General features: G+C 42.2%; 1 protein-coding gene across 1 annotated transcript in view; it reads left to right on the forward strand.

Moving 5' to 3' along the window:
* Positions 1 to 23,231, forward strand: part of LOC122539302 (glycine receptor subunit beta) — a 106,405-nt gene that overhangs the window by 32,137 nt on the left and 51,037 nt on the right. The window contains exon 5 of the mRNA XM_043673996.1: positions 10,152 to 10,468. Within this exon, the coding sequence (XP_043529931.1) occupies positions 10,152 to 10,468 (317 nt within the window). The remainder of the gene's footprint in view (positions 1 to 10,151; positions 10,469 to 23,231) is intronic.

Consider the following 23,231-nt stretch of genomic DNA (forward strand, 5'->3'; position numbering starts at 1 on the left):
CCAACAGGTTTAATTGGAAGCACACTAGCTTTCGGAGCTACTCTCCTTCATCAGTAAATTCTGTGTTACGATCGAGCCCTCCACTATCACCTGATGAAGGAGCGTCGCTCCGAAAGCTAGTGCTTCCAATTAAACCTGTTGGACTATAACCTGGTGTTGTGTGATTTTTAACTTTGTACACCCCAGTCCAACACCGGCATCTCTGAATCATGTTGCCATTCAGGTAGTGCCAGGGATTGAATCGCATAACGGCAAATGGGAGTTTGCTTTATAATTTAAAAAATCCGCAGTTCCCAAATCATGTTTGAATCAAATCATGTTTAATAAATGCTCATTATAAGGGAATTACCTGTATTCCAAAATTCCCTAGACATGGGAAAGGTTCCAGTAGATTGGAAAAATGCTAATGTAATCTCTTCAATCAGCTAGGGAGGCAATATATGGGAAATTACAGACCAGATGGTTTAGTATCTATTGTTGGGAAAGTGTTAGAACCAATCTTCAAGGAAGCAATACCAGGACATTCAGAATGTCAAAATGCTATCCATCAGATTCAGCATGGTTTTATGAAGGTTGAGTCATGTTGGATTAATTTGCTAGAGTTCTTCGCAGGTATAACAGGCAAAGTGGATAATGAGAATCCGATAGATGTAATATATCTGGACTTCCGGAAGGCGTTTGATAATTTGCCGCATAAAAGATTAATTCACAAGATTGGATTACATGGATTAGAGATAATTTATTAGCTTGGGTAAGTGACTGGCTGATGAACAGAGACAGAGAGTAGGGATAAATGTTTTTTTTCTGGATGGCAAGAAGTAACTAGTGGGGTGCCATAGGGTTTGGTCCTTGTCCCCTAGCTATTTACAAACTACATTAATGACTTGGATACAGAGAGAGAAGGCTCTACAGCCACATTTGCTGACAACACAAAAATAGGGGGGATGGTAAATTGCAATGAGGAAATAAAAACCTTACAAATAGATAGGTTAGGTGACTGGGCCAAAACGTGGCAGCTGGAGTTTAACATGGATAAGTGTGAGGTCATGCATTTTGATTTGAAAAATGGGAAGACGACCTATTATCTAAATGTGGAGAGACTTCGGGGTAATCTGTGCGGAGGGATTTGGGTGTCCTCGTTGATGAGTCACAGAAAATTGGCATGCAAGTATAGCAGGTAATAAAGAAAGTGAATTGAATGTTAGCTTTTATAGCTAAAGGAATAGAATATAAAGGTAAGAAGTATTGTTGCAGTGATACAAGGCATTGGTGAGACCACACCTGGAGTATTGTGCATAGTTTTGGTCCCCGTACTTAAGGAATGATATTGTGGCATTGGAGGCAGTTCAGAGGAGGTTCACTAGATTGATCCCAGATGAGGGGTTTGTCGTATGAAGAGAGGTTGAACAGTTTAGCCTCTGGAATTTAGAGGAGTGAGGGGAGGTTAAATTGATGAATTCAAGATGATAAAAGATATGGATAAAATAGATGTGTGGGGCATTCTTAGATATAAGGTCATAGTCTTAGGATAAAGGATAGCGTAGTTGAAATAGAGTTGAGGAGAAACAACTTCAAAAGTTTGCAAATCTGTAGAATTCACTACCACAAAGTGCGTTGGATGCTGGAACAGGGAGTAAATTTAAGGAGGAGTTAGACAGATTAGTAGTAATTGATAATGGGTTGAAGGGTTATGGGAAGAAGGCAGGAAAATGGAGGTGAGGAGCATATCAGCCATGATCAAATGGCCTAATTTTGCCCCTATATTTTATGAACTTAATGCTACCATCAGGTTGTAAGTGTGCTGAAAGGTGGACATGAAGATGTCTTGGTAGCTCGAACCATTTGTTGAACTATGCGCTTCATGTTCAGAACATGGAGATATCTCTGTATTATTCTTTTATGTAATTAGTCTATTTACACACAATTATCAGACCTGATGTCACTTCCTGTGATATAATTAGCAATCAGATTTGTACTAGCTGCCTTATATTAAGCACAACACTGTAACTTGAATTGCATAAGGTGGTACAGAGATAGAAAAGTTGGGAAGATGTGTGGGTCACTGAAGGATTAGTGTGAGTTGAAAAATTTGATTTCATGGCACAAGAGTGCTGGTGCACTGGAATGGGCTCTACCTGAACCAGGGTGGGACCATCATCAAAATGGAAAGGATAACTTGGGCTGGTGTTGAGTTTTTCAGTAGCAAAATGGGATGGGATCTGAATAAAATAAGAAGTCTGAAAATAACAGGAGCAGGAGGTGAGAGTCAAGGCCACACAAAGATTAGGGTCAAGAATAACAAATAGTCAAGAAACACATACAGTTATGAAACACAGGTATAAATTTAACATCAAAAATCAAATGAAAGCAATAGCTGTTAAAAAATTACTTAAATTGCCTGTACAGGGCAATGCACACAAAATCCAAAATAAGGAGGTTGTAATCCAAATTGAAGCTCGAGTTACAGAACCATTTGGAATTCCTGAAACATGGCTTCTGAAGCAACAGGACCAGAAATTAAATATTGAGGGCTTGGACATACAAGAAAGGTTAAAGAAAACAGATGAGAATTCCTCTTGTCCTCCTTTTCCAGAAGGAAGCAGAAAGAGCACAAATGTGACTTTATCAAGGTGCCGGAACCGACAGTTCTAGAGGACATTGTACCACGACTGTGAGGGCTACCATTTGTATGGCCATTGAAAGTGCTATTTGTGGGTGACCATACATAAAATAATGTGGCATCCAAACTATAGCTACATTATTTAATAATGTGCTAGTGATCTGTCCTGAAAGTTTTTGATTCACTACAATTAATGAGAGGCTGGCTGCTTAAAAATAATGACTGTCATTCTACACCTATACGTCTGTCTCAGATTAGTCAAAAACGAATCAGCCATTACTGACATACTTGATGGGATAGCTGCGGAGTGGATATTTCCCCTTGAGTGGCAGATGGAGTTCAACCCTGCCAATGTGAGGTTGTCCATTTTGGAAGGACAAATAAGAATGCGGAATACAGGGTTAATGGTAGGGTTCTTAGTAAGGTGGAGGAGCAGAGGGATCTTGGGGTCTATGTTCATAGATCTTTGAAAGTGGATAGAGCTTGTAATAAGGCCTTTGGTGTATTAGCGTTCATTAGCAGAGGGATTGAATTCAAGAGTCGAAGGATGAGGGGTGACTTGATAGAGGTGTATAAGATGATCAGGGGAATAGATAGAGTAGACAAGAGTGTTACAAGGGGACATAAATTTAAGGTGAAGGGTGGAAGGTATAGGGGAGATGTCAGGGGAGATGTTCTTTACCCAGAGAGTGGTGGGGGCATGGAATGCGCTGCCTGTTGGAGTGGCAGAGTCAGAATCATTGGCGAACTTTAAGTGGCAATGGATGGGTACATGAATGGGTGCTTAAGCTCGGACAAATGTTTGGCACAACATCGTGGGCCGAAGGGCCTGTTCTGTGCTGTATTGTTCTATGTTCTATGTTGAGTGGGAATCTCAAATTAGACAACATAATTTAAAAATGAGAGGTTTCCCACTTCCAGCAAAAATAATGAGGAATTATTTTTCTCGTTGAGTTGTTTGTCTTTGGAACTCATTATCCCTGAGAGCTGGAGAAACTGAGATCAGTCAAGGTATTCAAGGCTCAGTTAAACAAATTTTCGATCTACAAGTGAATGGATTTTGGGCTCATAGATGGGAGAGACAGACAGGAACATGGAGCTGGAAATGAATCTGATCAGCCAAAATCTTTCTGGGAATGGAGTAGGCTTAAGAGGCAAAATGACCTAGTCCTAAAATAGTTTCTGTGACCAGCTGCTCAATCTCCAGTTCCCTTCAAATCACTTGCTCACCCTGTGGTTGCTCCAAGGGGCAACTTTCTCACACAGAGGGTGGTGCGTTCATTGAATGAGCTGCCAGAGGAAGTGGTGGAGGCTAGTACAATTACAGCATTTAAAAGGCTGGGTATATGCATATAAAGGGTTTAGAGAGATATGGGCCAAGTGCTGGCAAATGGGAGTAGACTAATTTAGGATATCTGGTCGGCGTGGATGAGTTGGACCGCAAGGTCAGTTTTCATGCTATGCATCCCTATGACTCTATCTATCTAATACTCTGCTATGGGCCATCAGTGGCTTCCCAGCAAAAATCCTGAAATGGATCCATTCTACACTGGGGAGACCGAACATAAACTGAGGGAACGGCTCATTGAGCATTGCAGCTGGGTCCACAGGGCTTGACTAGTCCTCTTAGTCAGCGCCCTTTCAATTCCCCAACCACTCCCTTTCTGACATGACCATCCTTGGCCTCCTCCATTGCCAAAACTAACCACAGGCCCTATTGGAGGAACAACACCTTACCTTCCACCTGGGCACCCTACAGCCCAGAGGACTCAACATTGAGTTCTTCAATTTCAAATGACCTCTCTCCTCATCTCCCAACTCCTTTCCCAGCCCGTCCCCCTCACTGCCACTGCTTACAGCCACCAACCAGATTCATTCCTCCCATTGACCAACCAGGTCATACCCTCCACCTGTCTTCACCTATCCCCACTTCACCACCCTGCCCCTGTCTCACCCTTTATCTGCATCTCCCCCACCCCCAGTGCTGAAGAAGGGTTACACCCGAAACATATCTAACTGGAAGAGATTGAAGCTAGAAGAAGTGGGTCTGAAACAATAGAAGAAGCACTCTCTGACCTTGAGCACATACATGAGGTCATTTGAAGGCAAGTCATCTGGATCAGACTCTAAAAATGAACACCTGCCCTCAGTTTTTCAGGATATGCCTTAAAACCATTCCTGCCCCCTGTGAAAACCTGACCTCTCTTCTTTCTACCTCTGGATTAAGACTTCTAGCACCTGATCAGAGAACTTAGTAACCTTCACTTCAACCTGTTGCTCCATTGCTGCTCCTCTTCTTTCCAGCAAAGATTTTCTAATACAGTTCCACTCACATTTGTAGCCCATATGGTTAAAGGCCAAGTGGTGAAAAATGGGATTAGAATAGTGAAATGGTTGTTTCTGACTGCACATGCTAGGGATATGAAGTGTTTTTTTCTATGATGTAAATCTGTATGGTTCTACAAATTCGTGTCATTTTTAAAAAGAATAGAAAACCTTTAAGAAATGGAGGCTAGCTATACAAGACACTCCTGGCCCCCTGCAGAGCACGCTGCTGGTCAGCAATGTTAGGCTGCATGTTACCGTTGTTTTGATCAACTGATCACATGAAGTTTGTGTGCTACCACTTCAACTCATCATTGCCTTTTCTATATCTTGGTTTCCAACAAATAGACAGTGATGGACTCATGATAAAGAGCAGGACATCTGGATTCAGGAGACAAATTGAAGAATGACAGGAGAAAACTGGCTCCAGAACAGAAATCTGAGTGGTGGTTTAGCGTGGTTACTCAGACTGACAAAAGTTGGGAAATGGTATTCTACAAAGACCAATTCTGGGGCCACTATAATTTGGACTTGAATCCGGTACAATTTCAAACTTTGAGAGTGGCTCCAATTGGTGTGTGCCATTAATGGAGAGGAAGATTATGTCAAAATACAGTGAAGCAATAATAAATTTGTAAAATAGATTCATAATTGGAAAAGAACTCCAAGATTAGTAAGTGTGAGGTGTACATATGAGAAGAGTAAGGAAGCCTCATTCTAAATAGTATAAAAGTTTCTTAATGAGATAAAGAAATAGAGGAATCTCAGGGTACTGTTAAGACCATGATGGGATGAATGTGTTGGTAATCAAGAACTATTCCATTATATTACTATTCCGATCATACCATTAATAAAAATGACTAATTACTAAATAGGTCAATTTGATTCCCTTGTATGCTATTATTCAGAATAAAAAACACATTCACAGGTTTCTTTAACTCAAAAATATGTTTAAGTAAAACTTATTTCAAAAACACTCAGTGAACTTGATTAGAAATTAAGCTGTAATTTGGATCGAGATCTATATCCCATTAATCACAGGCAATTACATTCACGTGACAAATGGACAGCACATTTGCAGAGCTGGCTCTAGAAAAGCTAAACAGAACAACACTTTTATAAATGTTTTGTAAAACCAGGAATAAACTGATGAATCCAATATAACGTAACCTTGTGGCCTCAGCTGAATCTCTGACACCTGAAAGTCAATTGAAAAATCTTTCCGAACAAACGGTAGTTGAGATGACAGAGACCAGATCTTTGTATAGAGGTCACAGCTTATCCTTTTGGGACTGGCAACTGTAGTCCAAATATTGAGCTGTGACACCTTTGAAGAAGAAAGTTTGCCAAATTGCCATTGGATTGATGATAATGGAATGACTGGAGCTGTTTTAGAGGCCCTAGATTTGATAGGAGCATTGGAAACATGTTGGAGAGTGGCAGCAGTATGATTAAGCCAATGTCATATAGCAGTTACTGAAGAAGGGCTTATGCCCGAAACGTCGATTCTCCTGTCCCCTGGATGCTGCCTGACCTGCTGCGCTTTTCCAGCAACACATTTCCAGCTCTGATCTCCAGCATCAGCAGACCTCACCTTCTCCTCATATAGCAGTTAAAAATACAAGAAAACAGCTTATCTGATTGAGTTAATATCGTATAACAGTTAAATTTGTAGAGTTACAAATCACACAACGCCAGGTTATAGTCCAACAGGTTTATTTGGAAGTACAAGCTTTCGAGGCAGTGCCTCTTCATCAGGTGGTTGTGGAACATGATCATACAACACAGAATTTACAGTGTCATGGAGTTGCAATGATCTATTAAACAACTTTAGTTAAAAATCACACAACACGAGGTTGTAGTCCTTAAACAAATTTGGATTAAGATTTTCATCTTTTAAAATGGGATATGGTGGTTTAGGTTCCTTAATATTCTCTAAGTTCCAGAATCTCATTCTCAAGGTGGCATCAGCTTATCTAAATAATAGGTGTCATCTCAGCTCAGACAACGCATCAAAGGGTGAAGATAAAGTCTGTACCAATATTGAGTTGATTCTATATCTAAAGTGGGGCTTACAGAATCTTATATTGATTTATGCAGTTTTTGAGCAAAACAAAATGTAATTCTGCAAATACCAATTCACCCCATAAACTTATGTGTGTGTGCATGCAGGAGATACAGAGCGGGTGTGTGTGTGTGGGAGTGTGTTGATGTGAGTACATGTGAAGGAGTATATATGTGTGTGTGTGTAAGCTTGGTCAAGTATGAGTGTGATGGGGTATAAGCCTGTGAGAGGGTGTGTGTGTGTGTGTGTTGGGGAGGTGGTGATGCGGTGTGGCTGCTGCATGGGTGTGCGTATGAGAGAGGCCCTGTGTGAGTGTGCAAGTATATAGGAGTCTGTGTGTGAGAGAGAGAGTGTATCATGCAATGGGGTCACCTGTAGTATGACATGAACCCAAGGTCCTGGTTGAGGCCTTCCTTATGGTTATCCAATTTGACTCTCAGTCTCTGCTCGGCCATTTTGCGTTGTTGATTGTCCCGAGCCAGCCTTAGAGGATTGTCATCCAGAGGTCCGAGGCCAAATGTCCCAAACTACTGAAGTGTTGCCTGACTGAGAGGGAATGGTCCTGTCTAGTGATTGTTGCGCTGTCTTTTCATCCATTGTCGTAGTGTCTGTTCAGTCTCGCCAATGTACTAAGCCTCAAGGCATCCCTGCCTGCAGCATATGAGATAGACAACATTGGCAGAGTCACAGAGGGCCAATGGGCTGAGAAGTGGCAGATGGAGTTTAATTCAGATAAATGCGAGGTGCTACATTTTGGGAAAGCAAATCTTAGCAGGACTTATACACTTAATGGTAAGGTCCCAGAGAGTGTTACTGAACAAAGACACCTTGGAGTGCAGGTTCATAGCTCCTTGAAAGTGGAGTCGCTGGTAGATAGGATAGTGAAGAAGGCATTTGGTATGCTTTCCTTTATTGGTCAGAGTATTGAGTACGAGTTGGGAGGTCATGTTGCGGCTGTACAGGACATTGGTCAGGCCACTGTTGGAATATTGTGTGCAATTCTGGTCTCCTTCCTATCGAAAAGATGGTGTGAAACTTGAAAGGGTTCAGAAAAGATTTACAAGGATGTTGCCAGGGTTGGAGGATCTGAGCTACAGGGAGAGGCTGAACAGGCTGGGGCTGTTTTCCCTGGAGCGTCGGAGGCTGAGGGTGCCAGAGGATGTGGTGGAGGCTGGTACAATTGTAACATTTAAGAGGCATTTGGATGGGTATATGAATAGGAAGGGTTTGGAGGGATATGTGCCGGGTGCTGGCAGGTGGGACTAGATTGGGTTGGGATATCTGGTCGGCATGGACGGGTTGGACCGAAGGGTCTGTTTCCAAGCTGTACATCTCTATGACTCTGAGTACCTGACGCATATTTGGTGGTATCTCTGTCAACATTCTGACACACTTGCAGCTGCCGCCATGACAGGGTTGTACGATGTTGTGGTCATTATTGTCCTGAAGGCTGGACAATTTGCTGCGAACAGTGATCTGTTTAAGGTCTGGTGGTTGTTTAAAGGCGAGAAGTGGAGGCGTAAGGAAGGTCTTGGCAAGATGCTTGTCCTCATTGATAGTGTGTTGCAGGCCACGACGAACATGGCATACGCTTTCTGCTCCCGGGACAGGACTAGGCAGGAGTGTTCCCTCCCAGTCAGGGAATGCTTCAGCGGTCCAGGGCTTTTGGTCTCGGACCTTTAGGTGATCATCCTCCATGGCAGATTTTGGGATGAGCAACAACGCAAAGTGGTCGAACAGATGCTGATAGCCAAGTCGGGGGAAGGCCTCAACTGGGATCTTGGGTTCATGTCACATTACAGGTGACCCCACTGCACTATACGGTCTCTTTCTCACACACATACCCACATTCCTACATACTCGCACACTCACGCAGACCCTCTCTCATACACAAGCTGTCTTTCATATGCGCACTCCCCCCGCCCCCCCCACCCCCCCCACCCAAACATGCAACCTCTCACAGGCTTATACCCCATTGCACTCATACGCATACTTGACCAAGCTTACACACACACTTTCACATGCACACACATGCTGTCTCTCCTGTTCACTCACACATGTAAGTTTATGGGGTGAATTTGTATTTGCAGAATTACATTTTATTTTGCTCAAAAACTAAGATTCTGTGGGCCCAACTTTAGAAATAGAATTGACTCAATATCAGTACAGACTTTACCTTCACACCTTTAATACATTGTCTGATCTGAGATGACACCTATTATTAGATAAGCTAATGCCACCTTGAGAATGTTTTTTCTGGAATTTTCTGGGATAAAGAACCTAAACCACCATATCCCATTCTAAAGGATGAAAGACTTAATCTAAATTTGTTTAAGAACTATAACCTGGTGTTGTGTAATTTTTAACTAAAGTTGTTTCAAATATCATTACAACTCCATGACACTGTAATGCTTTTGCTATAAGCTCTGTGTTGTATGGTCATGTTCCTCAACCACCTGATGAAGGAGCAGCGCTCCGAAAGCTAGTGCTTCCAAATAAGCCTGTTGGACTATAATCTGGTGTTGTGGGATTTTTAATTTTGTACACCTCGCCCCAGTCCAGCACCAGCATCTCCAAAATGTGACAAACCGAATGTAAGTCAAGTGAATTATTGACAGAATGTCGTGTTGTAATTGGCTTATTGTGTTGCTAAGGCTTATAAACAAAATGTAATTGAGATTAAGCTATCGGCATCTTAGTGTTTAAAAATGGAAACCGGACTGTCACTGCTTCTTCATAAAAATTCTCAAATTTTTACCTATTGGCAACTGTTTGTTCTAAGGTTGGTAGGTGGGTGGGGATTCCTGCTCCATCTAGTCCAAGGTGAGGGGGTTGGTTTGCTCAGTTCGCTGGACAGCTAACTTTCAATGCAGAGTGACACTAACAGTACCAGCTGAGGACAGCAATTCCATACCAGCTGAGGACAACCTAAAGGTCTCATCTTCTCAACCACATTCCCTCACCAGCAGCGTGGTGATCCTTAACGCAGCACCAGTATCTCTTCTCTCGAATGAGAGAGTGGCCCTCTGGGACTGTGACTACTATATTTTACTAAAATACAATGAACTTAATGAATCTAGTATTTACATTGAAAACTACTTTTTAAATATTGCTGGTAACATTCATGTTTGTTTCTCACAGGCATCTTTTCAGTCCTCAACTTGTCTTCGGAGTGTATGTCTCTTGCTGCAGAGCTGCCCAAGGTCTCCTATGTGAAAGCTTTGGACATCTGGTTGATTGCTTGCCTCTTGTTTGGGTTTGCATCCCTTGTAGAATATGCTGTTGTTCAGGTTTTCTTGAACAGTCCAAAAAAAGTTGAAGCTGAAAGAGCTCGAATGCAAAAAAAACTGAAAGCCAAGGAGCAGGCAGAAGGAAAAGGATGTGGAAACTGGGTCAAACCATCTTCTAAGAATACTGTAAATGGAACAGGTACTCCCGTTCATATTAGCACATTACAGGTAAGAAACTGAGTGACTCACTTATAAGTATAGTCCATTTTCATTTTTGCCACTTCACTGTTTCTAACTATGAAAGGTATGAGAAAGGATTGTTATGTCATTATTATCATAGCAGGAGTTAAAATCTTTTTATGTTGGGGAACTTCACAAATATACATGATTCTGGGAATTTTCTGACAACCCCTGAAGGACAACAGTAGTTTCACAAAGCAAAACAATATTATGTTGTTATTTTAATTTACATCAGAAACGTCACGGTGGCACAGTGGTTATCACTGCTAGCTCACAGTGCCTGAGACCCGGGTTCAATTCCCGCCTCAGGCGACTGACTGTGTAGAGTTTGCACGTTCTCCCCGTGTCTGCGTGGGTTTCCTCCGGGTGCTCCGGTTTCCTCCCACAGTCCAAAGATGTGCAGGTCAGGTGAATTGGCCATGCTAAATTGCCCGTAGTGTTAGGTAAGGGGTACATGTCGGGGTATGGGTGGGTTGCGCTTCGGCGGGGCGGTGTGGACTTGTTGGGCCGAAGGGCCTGTTTCCACACTGTAAGTAATCTAATCTAATCTAATCTAATCTAAAACAATATGCCGGTAAGTATGAAGAACACGGATTACATACAATTCTCAGGACATGCCTTGTATCACATTACTTTAGATAGAATCTGAAAATCTTGTTGTTCCTGCTGGGATTCATACAGCTCTGTTTTAAAATCTAAAATGTGTAATTTCCGTAGTTCATGCCAGCAACTCCAACTGTTTGAATCAATATTCAAACTTCAGGTGCACAATGAAAGTTCACTGTATAAAGAAAGATGGAAAGGAATGGGACAATCCTGTAAACAATCCCTAAAATAATTATTAAGTAACTTATTGGCTTAAAACAGAACATGTTGCAAATTGAGCACTTTGATATATCTATTCATTTCTTCCATTTGCAATTTCACCAGGAGATTTAACATTTTGGCTGTAACGAGGTAATGATAAATAGTGAGCAGCAGTGGCGAGATACTGGCTCCTCCTCCCTGCTCTGTAATTCAGGAATCTCAGAGCAGAACATTGTGACAAAATACATTGATGAAGGTAGAGCAGTGGATATGGTGTATATATGGATTTTAGCAAGGCTTTTGATAAGGTTCCTGGTTGTAGGCTTATTCAGAAAGTAAGGAGGCATGGGATACAAGGAAAGTTGGCTGTCTGGATACAGAATTGGCTAGCCCATAAGAGACAGACAGTAGTAGTAGATGGAAAGTATTCAGCTTGGGGCTCGGTGACCAGTGGTGTCCAGCAGGCATCTGTTCTGGGACCTCTGCTCTTTGTGATTTTTATAACTGACTTGGATGAGGAAGTGAAAGGGTAGGTTAGTAAGTTTGCCGATGACGTGAAGGTTGGTATGAATGGTAGATAGTGTGGAAGAATGTTATAGGTTGCAATGGGATATTGACAAGATGCAGAGTTAGCTTGAGAAATGGCAAATCAAGTTCAACCTGGAAAAATGTGATGTGATTCATTTTGGAAGGACGAATTTGAATGCAGATTATAGGTTTAAAGGCAGGATTCTTAGCAGTTTGGAGGAACAGAAGGGTCTAGGGGTCCACATCCATAGACCCCTCAAAGTTGCCACCCGAGTTGATAGAGTTGTTAAGAAAGCGTATGGTGTGTTGGCTTTCATTAGCAAGGGGACTGAGTTCAAGAGCTGGGAGGTTATACTGAAACTCTATAATGCCCTGGTTAGACCACAGTAGGAATATTGCATCTAGTTCTGGTCCCCTGATCATAGGAAGGATGTAAATGCTTTAGAGAGGGTGCAGAAGAGATTTACCAGGATGCTGCCTGTACTGGAGGGCATGTCTTATGAAGAAAGGTTGAGGGAGCTAGGGCTTTTCTCATTGGAGTGAAGAAGGAAATAGAGGTGTACAGGATGATGAGAGGCATAGACAGAGTGGATAGTGAGGAATATTTTCCCAGGGTGGAAATGGCTATCATGAGGGGCCATAATTTTAAGATGATTGGAGGAAGGTTTAGGGTGCAGCACGACATAGATAAGATGCAGAGCTGGGCTGAGAAATGGCAGATGGAGTTCAACCTGGATAAATGCAAAGTGATGCATTTTGGAAGGTCGAACTCAAATGCTGAATATAGGATTAAAGACAGGATTCTTTAATTCTGTGTGGAGGAACAGAGGGATCTTGGTGTGCAAGTACATAGATCCCTCAAAGTTACCACGAAAACGGATATGGTTGTTAAGAAAGCATATGATATGCTTTCATTAACATGGGGAACGAGTTTAAGAGGTGCGAGGTTTTGCTACAGCTCTACAAGTCCCTGGTGATACCACACTTGGAATATTGTGTCCAGTTCTGGTCACTCTACTATAGGAAAGATACAGAGGCTTTGGAGAGGGTGCAAAGAAGGTTTACCAGGATGCTGCCTGGACTGAAGGGCTTGCCTTATGAAGAGAGGTTGAGTAAGCTCAGACCTTTCTCTCTGGAGAGAAGGAGGGAGAGAGGTGACCTGATCAAGGTATACAAGGTAATGAGAGGTGTGGATAGAGTCAATAGCCAGAGACATTTCCCCAGGGCGGGACTGACTGGCACGAGGGGTCAAAATTTTAAGATATTAGGAGAACGGTATAGAGGGGATGTCAGAGGAAGATTCTTTACACAGACAGTTGTGAATGAATGGAATGTGTTGCCAGCAGTGTTGGTGGTGGAAGCAGAGTCATATGGAACATTTAAGCGACTGCTGGGCATGCACGTGGATAGCAGTGAATTGAGGGGTGAGTAGGTTAAGTTATTTTATTTTATATTAGGATTAATCCTCGGCACAACATCGTGGACCAAAAGGCCTGTTCTGTGCTATACATTTCGATGTTCTATGTAGATGTCAGAGGTAGATTCTTTGCACAGAGAGTGGTGGGCGCATGGAATGCACTACCAGCAGTGGGTGGAGGAGTCAAATACATTAGGGACATTTAAGTGACTCTTGGATGAGCACATGCATGATAGTAAATGTAGAGTGTATGGGTTAGTTTGATTTTAGAGGAGGATAAAAGGCTAGCACAACATTGAGGGTTGCAGGGCCTGTACTGTCCCATACTGTTCTTTTGGTCTGTGTTCTCTATACTAACATTTACATTAGGTCTAATTTCTTGCCCTTGGTTTATTCATGCTTCAAAATCTATCGATCTCATTTTTGAACATGTGCAACTTCCAAAAGCAGGTTAGAAAAACGCCAAGATTCACAACCCTCTGAGTGAAGAAACTTACCACAGTCTTAAACAGCTAGCAACCTCCCTTCCTCAACCAACCTGAGACTCTTAGCTGCACTTTACACAGGGAAACATGGCCTGCCCCAATGACATTGCCAGACCTAATAGGGGCAGAAGGGGCTCTATTGTTCATAGAGTTCCTGAGCAGGTAACATGAGCCACTCAATTTAAAAGCAACTAGCTTTCAGGATGCATGCTTCTCCTGCAACAGGTAAAATTTGAATGATGGTGGCTACTGAAGGGCCATTATTAGCCAATGGGCAAGCAGATCATCTGACATTTGTCCCACTGAAAGTAAAATACCCATGGTATGGGTAGGCAATGGGGCATACACTGTCACCATGGCACCAAGCTTAACATGGTACAGTTTGGTGGGAGAAGTAAAATGGCTCAGTGGTTAGCACAACTGCCTCAGTGCCAGGGGCCTCGGTTTGATTCCATCCTCAGGTGACTGTGTGGAGTTTGCTTGTCCTCCCCATGTCTCTGTGGGTCTCCACCAGGTGCTCCCGGTTTCCTCCCACAGCCCGAAGATATGCAGGTTAGGCAGATTGGCCATGAAAAATTGCCCATAGTGTTCAAGGATGTGTGGGTTAGGTGGATTGCCATGGGAAATGCAGGTTACAGGGATAGGTAAGGGGGATAGGTCAGGGTGGGATGCTCTTCAGACGGTCGGTGTTCGACTTGGGCCAAATGGCCTGTTTCAATACTGTGATTTAATTCTATGGAATCCCACTTATAAGACTATGACTCCTGGTAAAGAGCCTCTCAGTATCGATCTTCAGAGACCTTCTATAAATTTTAAACATTTCAATTAGATTATCTTTCAATCTTCTAAACTCCAAAAGAATAGCCACCATCTCACTGGACAGTCAGCTCATCCCAGAGATCAATCCAGTGAACTTTTGTTGTACACTTTCAAAGGTAAGTACAACCTTCCTAAAAGGATAATTGTACATGTTACACAGGCTGTGGTCTCAGCATTGGTCGAATTGGATCATGATTTCCTCAATCATATGTTGCAACCTTTGTGCAACCGCAGCTAATATGACATTAGTGTTTCTAATGTCTTTCCGTTCAAGTGGGTTAACTTTTGTGTAGTAGGACACACTGGTCTCTTTGAATATCACATTTATTCATTTAATCCAATGATGTGGACTATTAATAAAGCTGTGGGCCAAATATTGATCCTTCTGTACTTTATTAATTATAGCCTGTGACCCTAAAAATGACTAACTTACTTCTGTTTTCTGTATATTTACCAATCCTCAATATATTATCACCAGTCTTATGAACAAGATCTTGTGTAGTGTCTTGTGAAAATGTATTGTGCCTTTCCATTCATACTCCAAATTTGCATACTTTAACTCTTACCCACATCATCTTACATTTGCCACCTTCTTGCCCAGTGTCTTACCCTTTGCAACTTATCCCGACATGTGTCCTGGTTTGTTTTTTCACCTATGTTGTATTGTTTGCAAACTTGGATATATAATATTTGGCCTCTTCATTTAATCCGACAGTGTAGACTATTAATAAAGCTGTAGGCCAAATAGAGATCCTTCTGGTGCTTCATTCATTATAGCCTGTCATCCGAAAAATGACTAACTTATTTCTTCAATATATTATCACCAATCTTATGAACAAGATCTCATAATAACCTATGGCAACTTATTGATTTGTTTCTGAAAGTCCACACAGATTACAGGAAGATATGAATGCTCTCTTTGGATGAGTGTGATACAGTCTTCCATGTCATGACTGCCACCAAATGTATTTGGATGTTTTTGTGCTGCAGTATAAGACCACAGATAGTCCCTATGACCTTTTGTGTTTTTGGCTAGGAAAAAAGGCATCAGGTTCTTAGAGCACCTCAGTTGAAAATCTTTCATCCACAATTGCCTCTCTAACAGATGCAGGGTAGATTGTTGCTCGCTCCACTCCAGCAGACAGAACCAGGAACAGTTTCGGGCAACTCCCATAACTGAATGCAGAGAGCCTCGATTTGGTTTGGTTGACCTCATCTTGCTTCTCTTTTCTGTCAGTGCAGTTGTTTAAACCCTGTGTGGTGGAAGCAGTTGGCAATTGTGGCTTCCATCACTACTCTGCACACCTCCTTCTTCATGAACATGGCCTCTAGAGCAGTTGTGTTGAATCTCTGCTCTGTATCAATGACCTCAACAATTTGAGATTAGCTACCATCTGAAGTGGATTTTCAGATGCCTAATCATCCCTTGGTCTGTTGGCTGGAACTTGGCCATGGGAAAAGCACAGCCGATCAGGCAGCATTTGAAGAACAGGAGAATCGACGTTTGAGGCATAAGCCCTTCATCAGGAAGTCTGCAGTCCTCACTTTCTCCTGGAACTTGGCCATGTTGTTGGGAGGCAAGAGCATCAGTTGGATGATCGAAGCCCTGATTTCAGGGTGCGCAGGATACTTTTCTTTAAATGATGATAATCTTCATTTTCTTCAAAATGTCCAATTTCCTGATCTATGTCTTAAAATCACTGGAAGTCATCCAAGGAGATTTATTGGACTTGGACAGTGCAGATAGTGCTCTGACATAGGAAAGTTCAAAAAGCCACATTTTTCTTCCTATCATAAGAACTTTGACTCTATAAAACTTTGGTTAGACCGCACTTGAAATACTGCGTCCAGTTCTGGTCGCCCTATTATAAGAAAGATGTGGATGCTTTGGAGTGGGTTCAGAGGAGGTTTACCAGGATGCTGGCTGGACTGGAGGGCTTATCTTATGAAGAGAGTATGACTGAGCTCAGACTTTTTTCATTGGAGAAAAGGAGGAGGAGAGGGGACCTAATTGAGGTATACAGGATAATGAGAGGCATAGATAGAGTCGATAGCCAGAGACTATTTCCCAGGGCAGAAATGACTAACATGAGGGGTCATAGTTTTAAGCTGGTTGGAGGAAAGTATAGAGGGGATGTCAGAGGTGGGTTCTTTACACAGAGAGTTGTGAGAGCATGGAATGCGTTGCCAGCAGCAGTTGTGGAGGCAGGGTCATTGGGGACATTGACATACAGGTGCATAAAACCCCAGAGCCTGATGGAATGTATTACAGGATGTTTTGAGAGGTAAGGACAGAGATTTCTGGAGCCTTGGTGAAGATATTTAATACTTTGCTGGCTGGAAGTAAAGTGCTAATGTGATTCCTTTGTTCAATAAGGACATCAGGGCCAGGTATTTTTAGATCAGTTAGTCTGATATCTGTCATAGGGATATTATTAGGAAAAGTTCTAAAGGACAGAATTAATCAATACTTGGATAAATCAGGGATAGACAGCATGATTCTTTAGGTGAACCTGTCTGACTAATGAATTTTTGTTTTGAAAAGGGATCTAAATATATTGAGAAGAGTAATGTTGTTGTGTTTTACAAAGATTTCAATAAGATCTTTGAAAAGGTCCCACATGGAAAGCTGGTCCAAAAGTAAGAGCCCAAGGGATCCAAGGCAGGTTGGCAAACTGGATCCAAGATTGGCTTACCAATCGGAGATAGAGGGTTGTTGAAAATGGAGGATTGTTTTCATAACTGGAAGCCTGTGACCAGCGGTGTACCAGAGGGGTCAATGCTTGAACCTGATGCTGTTTAGTTTTTACATTAACAACTTACATGAGAATGTAGAAGTTATAATAAGTAAGTTTGCAGATGACACAAAAATTGCAGATAATGTGAGGAGGATGGTCTCAGGCTACAATCAGATATTGATCAGCTGGTAAAGAGGGCAGAGCAATGGCAGATGAAATTTGAAAGTGATGCATTTCAGGATGTTTAATAATGAAAAGATACACACAGTGTATGGTAAGTCTTTCGGGAATACTGAGAAACACAATCTTCTGTATTGGACTATAGATCCTTGACGGTGTCAGCACAGTGTAGTGAAAAAGGAGAGAGTACGGAGGAAATTCACTGGGGCTGCTTGGGATGAAGACTGGATAGGCTGGGTTTGTTTTGCTTGGGGCAGGGGAGGCTAAGGAGATCTGATTGAGGTATACAAATTATGAGAGGCATAGACATAGCAGATTGTGAGAATCTCTTCCTCATAGCAGACATGTCTTAAATCAGGGGGTGTAAGTTTAAGGTGAGGAGTAAGTCATTTAGAGGAGATTTGAGGTAAATGTTCCTCAGGCAGATATATGCTGCCTGAGGAGTGGTGGAGGCAGGTACTCTCAATATGTTTTAGAAGCACTTGGAGGAATACTTAAAATGTCAGAACATAGTAGACTACAGAACCAAGTGCATGTAAATGAGATAGTCTAGTTTTGTACTTGTTGGCAGCATAGAAGGCAAGGCTGGAAAATAGGATTAGAATAGCTCTGTGGTTGTTTTTGACTGGCATGGACGCGATGGGCTGAAGGGCCTTTTTCTGTGCTATAGACCTTTATGACACCTATCAGATTCTTGGTTCTCCTTTCTTTTCAGTCTGACCAGCTCTGTCATTTCTTTATTCCCCAACATAATTTCCCCTGTGTCTGCCTCTAAGCGTCTTGCATTTAGCTTTGTTGATCTCTCCCTTTTTACTTATAGCTTGTGAGATATTTTACATTTCTTGCAAATCTACTGTCTATTTAGTGTCACTTTATCACTTACTTATTCACCATTTGCTGATTTTTAAAACTGAAAAATGTGTTGCTGGAAATGCGCAGCGCGTCAGGCAGCATCCAAGGAGCAGGAGAATCGACGTTTTGGGCATAAGCCCTTCTGGAGGTTTTAATTAGATTCCTGAAGAAGGACTTATGCCCGAAACGTCGATTCTCCTGCTCCTTGGATGCTGCCTGACGCGCTGCGCTTTTCCAGCAACACATTTTTCAGCTCTGATCTCCAGCATCTGCAGCCCTCACTTTCTCCTAGCTGATTTTTAAAACCCAATCCTCAGGATTGCTATCTTTTAAACAACATTTAAGCCTTTAACATTTATCAGCTCTTAATCACATTATTATGAACTGATCCAGTTAGCTCACATATACCACTTTCTCTTAGTCAAGGATACCTTTATTTCACGTGAATTGTAAACTATTAAATCAATAATCGAACTATTATCCGCAGTATAACTTGCTTGTCAGGACATTTAGTGCCATTGGGAGGTTTTAATTAGATTGACAGGGAATAGAAAAGGGACGCTCAGGTTCAAGGTGGTGGGGGGGGGGGGGTGGAAAGCAAAAGTAATACAAGGAAGTAAAAGAGTGGTAACCAAGATTATAAGACCAACAAGTAAGATCAAAATGAAGAATAATGTTTCGAAGGCTGAATTAAAGGTGTCTGTCTGGTTACATGTAGAATTCTCAAAAAAAATTGATGAAGAAATAGTAACATGGAACAAAAAATGGCAGAGGAACTGATTAGTTGCTTTGCATCATTTTTCATAGTGGAGACATTAGCAGCCTACCAGAATTTCAGGACAGTCAGGGGCAGAGGTGAGTGTAGCGGCCATATATAGGGGAAAGTGCTGGGGAAGCTGAGAGTTCTGAGGGCAGATAAATCACCAGGACTGGATGGGCTGCACCCCACCATTCTGAAGGAGATACCTGAGCAGATTGTAGAGGTATTGGTGGTGATCTTTCAGGGACTACTGGAGTCAGGGAGAGTCACATAGGACTGGAAATTGCTAATGTAACACCTGTGTTTAAGAAGGAAGGGAAGAAGAAGACAGGAAACCATTGGCCGGTAAACCTGGCCTTGGTTGTTGGTTAGATTTTACAGACCATTATTAAGGATGTGATTGAGGACTACATGGAAGTGTTTGGTTAAGAAAAGGGCTGAGAAAGCACGGTTTTGTCAAGGGGTGGTCTCTCTCTCTCTCTCTCTCTCTCACACACACACACACACACACACACACACACACACACACACACACACACATTCTCTCACACACTCACACACACACATTCTCTCACACACTCACACACACACATTCTCTCACACACTCAACCCCCAACCCAGACACACACAGACAGACAAAGGCCCACATGCACACACCTATTTTATGGGGTGAATTTGTACTTGCAGAGTTACATTGTACTTTGCTCAAAAACTGCATGAATTCATGCAAAATTCCGTTATCTCACTTTTTAGATTAGAATCAATCTCAACATCACGGCATAGACCGACAACACAGGCTCCCAAGCACTGAGGATGTCACCTAGACAGGGGACGAAACGTTTGCAACAAAAATTTCCAGCTCGGTGAACAGAACCACAACAACAGGGACATTCTTCACCTAGCAGACCACCAGAGAAGGCCAAAACATTAAACATTGCCAATTTTGACACAGCATCCTTGGTCAGTGCCTTCTCCAGGGCCAGGTAGAATATGCAGCACTGCAGTCAAAAGATCAATGTACTTCAGTGGTCTGCAAGGGTTAGGTGTAATCATCTTCTCACCACTACTGTACACTCATGCACTATCATTGCACACCATCCTCACCAATGCTCATGGATTAATAACCTCACCATTGTGTACATCATCTCCACTTAATCTTTTTCCTCCATAGATACTAACTTACTTCTGTTTTAAAAAAACAATGCAATCCCAATTGCTGGCAGCCTCCAAGGAAGTGCAAGAAGTGCAAAGTGAATGAGCATTTACAAATTAGGCAAACATGTGTTCAGTGCAGATGTACAAAATGGCTGTTTCTGTGTGCTGAAGCACACAAGTCAAAGGTGTCCCTGAGCTCTAAAGTGAAGCCTCGGAAGCCTGGAGCGGATTCTGAGTTGGTCTGAGATCAGCCATGATAACGTGGTGAGGCTGATGGTTTGGTGATGTCAATATTGTTGGATGAAGTTTGGAGAGAAACGCTGTCCATGTTGCATTCAAGGATGTGTTGGTGAAGGGACTTTCAGACAATGAACTACATTCACCACATACTGCTCTGATTTTCAAGTCAGGAATTTTAGCTGTCTAGCCTGTTGGGAGAGGAGGTAGAATTGCAAACTACATTTAAATGAGGAGAGTTGGTTTATTAATGAGATACAAATGCGTGGAAATAAGATAATTGCTGCTTATAAGCAAGATGTGGATCATGCAATTAAAGTTTTAAGGGGAATATCTGACTTATTTTTCTCCGTTTCGGCTATCTAATTTTTTGATCAAGTCATACTTTCCCAGGAATTCTCACATTGATCACAATGGGAAAATTCAGCCCGACGGCTTGATCCTTTGAGGATGGTCTTTTACTATGTATCGATGTCAGCCCTTATTAGAGATGGTTTTCCAAATTATCCTTTGCTCCTTTCTTGAACAACAGTGGCACATTTTCAATCTTCCAGTCCTCCTGGAGTAATTCCATGTTCAGAGAGGCCTGAACATCTGTCAATGGCTCCACAATTAGTTCTTTATCTATTGCAGCAAAGTAGGATGTTAAGGTGGGTCAAGATGAGGATAAGTAGGTCTCCAGGGTCAACTTTCCAAATTAACTTTCTTGCCACCTTCAGGAAGTAAGGACAGAATTTTTCAGGTCTTTCCATGGCATGAGCCAAGGATTTAAAGTGTACTCATTCCAATTATAAAGCCTTGAAAGATTGCTGTACTGTCACTATCTCCCCGAGTCAGGAGTGGGTAATTTGCACGCCTGCTGCCTTCCTTGGATGTGGTAGCCATTTCTCACCAATCAAACCTGATTTCCCTGTTACCTGAGGTAAGCACAAAAGTACCATCGAATGTTGATAGGGCAGGCAGTCAAATGAGTCACCACCATCATGAGATGGAAATGTGTTGCTGGAAAAGCGCAGCAGGTCAGGCAGCATCTAGGGAACAGGAGAATCGACGTTTCGGGCATTAGCCCTTCTTCAGGAAACCATCATGAGGACTTGCAATCTGTGCGAGGTTATCTTGAGTCACCAAAGCTGCCGGGTGAGTCCGGATTGGTTTTGTTTGATAAACACATCCCCAAGTAGGGCAGCGCTTGTTTGCATGTGTTAGCTCTAAAATTACCATAGTTATCCAAGTAATGTTTGGAGCAATTAAAGGAACTATAACTGATTTCATGAGCTATTCACAATTTCACTGTACCAGCCGTGTGTACTTAGACATGTATGGCTTAATCTTTGAGACAAGCATGTTACTAGCAGCATCAACAGGTAACTGGACCAACAAAGGCAAGTGGGCAACAGGAAAGCAACGTGGTGGGGGTGTGAGGGGGATGCCGACAGAGGCAATACCTCGGGGGAGGAATACAGGTGGAGAGAGAAATGCAGCACGTGCCGCCCTCACACCAAGTGGACCCCATACCACCCCTACTAGACAGATTTTCATAAAGGGCAAAGCATTTGAAAAGTCTAAAATGTCAAATGTCAAAAATTGACTTCCAAGAGCTCTTGGGATTGCACCTGAAGTCAGAATTGGAGTGCATTTCCCACTGAATCACTTTTCGGACACTTTTTTCGAAGTGGTACCGGTGAGGCCATTGTTTCTGAAAATAATGTTCCCAAAAATCTCCGGGAACTTGCCAACTTGAACAGCAGACAAAGCCAACTGCTCCTGAAACAGGTCGGGATCCTGAAATTGAGTGCATTGACATGGAACTTAGTCCCTGCAAACACGTCTAGATCTTTTAGCCACCCAAATTCTGTGATCTTGGATAATTTAAGTTTGAGCTGCTGACATGGAAACACAGCAAGATGAGGGCAGGAGTGAATTCCCGCGAGTCGTGCAGCAACCTAGAACATGTTTCCTGCTGTGCCGACTTTCCCTCTGGTTGACACTTTGTATTTTTTCATCTTTTTGGACATTTTTCCAAATTTTTCCTGGTTACTGACTGAAAAAAATGCCCAAAAATGTTTAAAAATGCTAAGTTTTCCTGACAACTCGATTCACGTTTTCCGACATTTTTCTAAGTTTTCTCAGGAACTCTTTGGACATTTTCAAACACGTTTCTAAGTTTTCCTGGTTACTGTGATGCCATTTTTAATGTAAGAAAATATGACAACATTGAAAAACATCGAAGTGTTGATGTTGAGAACAACAGTTTCAACAGTGAGTTCTGAATCTTCCTATTAAACAATGACTAATGTGTTTTCATGCAATGTCATTTTTATAATAAGCTAACAATCTTAATTTTTATACGGTTTGCAATTTTGCCCCCACCCCCTGCCACTTCTCAAAATTAGACTGGGACAACTCATGCTTTGAAATTCAGTTACCTGACAAACGGAACTTACTTCTTCTGACCTCCATTTTAAAGGTCCATTAACCATCATGCCCTTCAATGCTTCCTGGGCAGTGCCCTTTTTCAGTCTTAATCTGCTGAAGTCAGCATTAGCAAACCACCAACTTCACCATGCTATCAAGGTTGATCTCAGAGTTCACTTCAGTTCCATGGGACTGCTGTTAAAACTCAGGGACACTTTTGCTGTGCATGCTCCTGCCAGGTAATTTTGTGCACAGGATGCACCTTATGGCCATCAACTTCATTTCTTACTCTTACTCATTTAGTGCTTATTTTTAGGCTCCCGGCCTTTGTGAATTTCACAGCTATATGGACAGAGGG

Source organism: Chiloscyllium plagiosum, chromosome 32 (genome assembly GCF_004010195.1).
Source record: "Chiloscyllium plagiosum isolate BGI_BamShark_2017 chromosome 32, ASM401019v2, whole genome shotgun sequence".
Classification (NCBI taxonomy): domain Eukaryota; kingdom Metazoa; phylum Chordata; class Chondrichthyes; order Orectolobiformes; family Hemiscylliidae; genus Chiloscyllium; species Chiloscyllium plagiosum.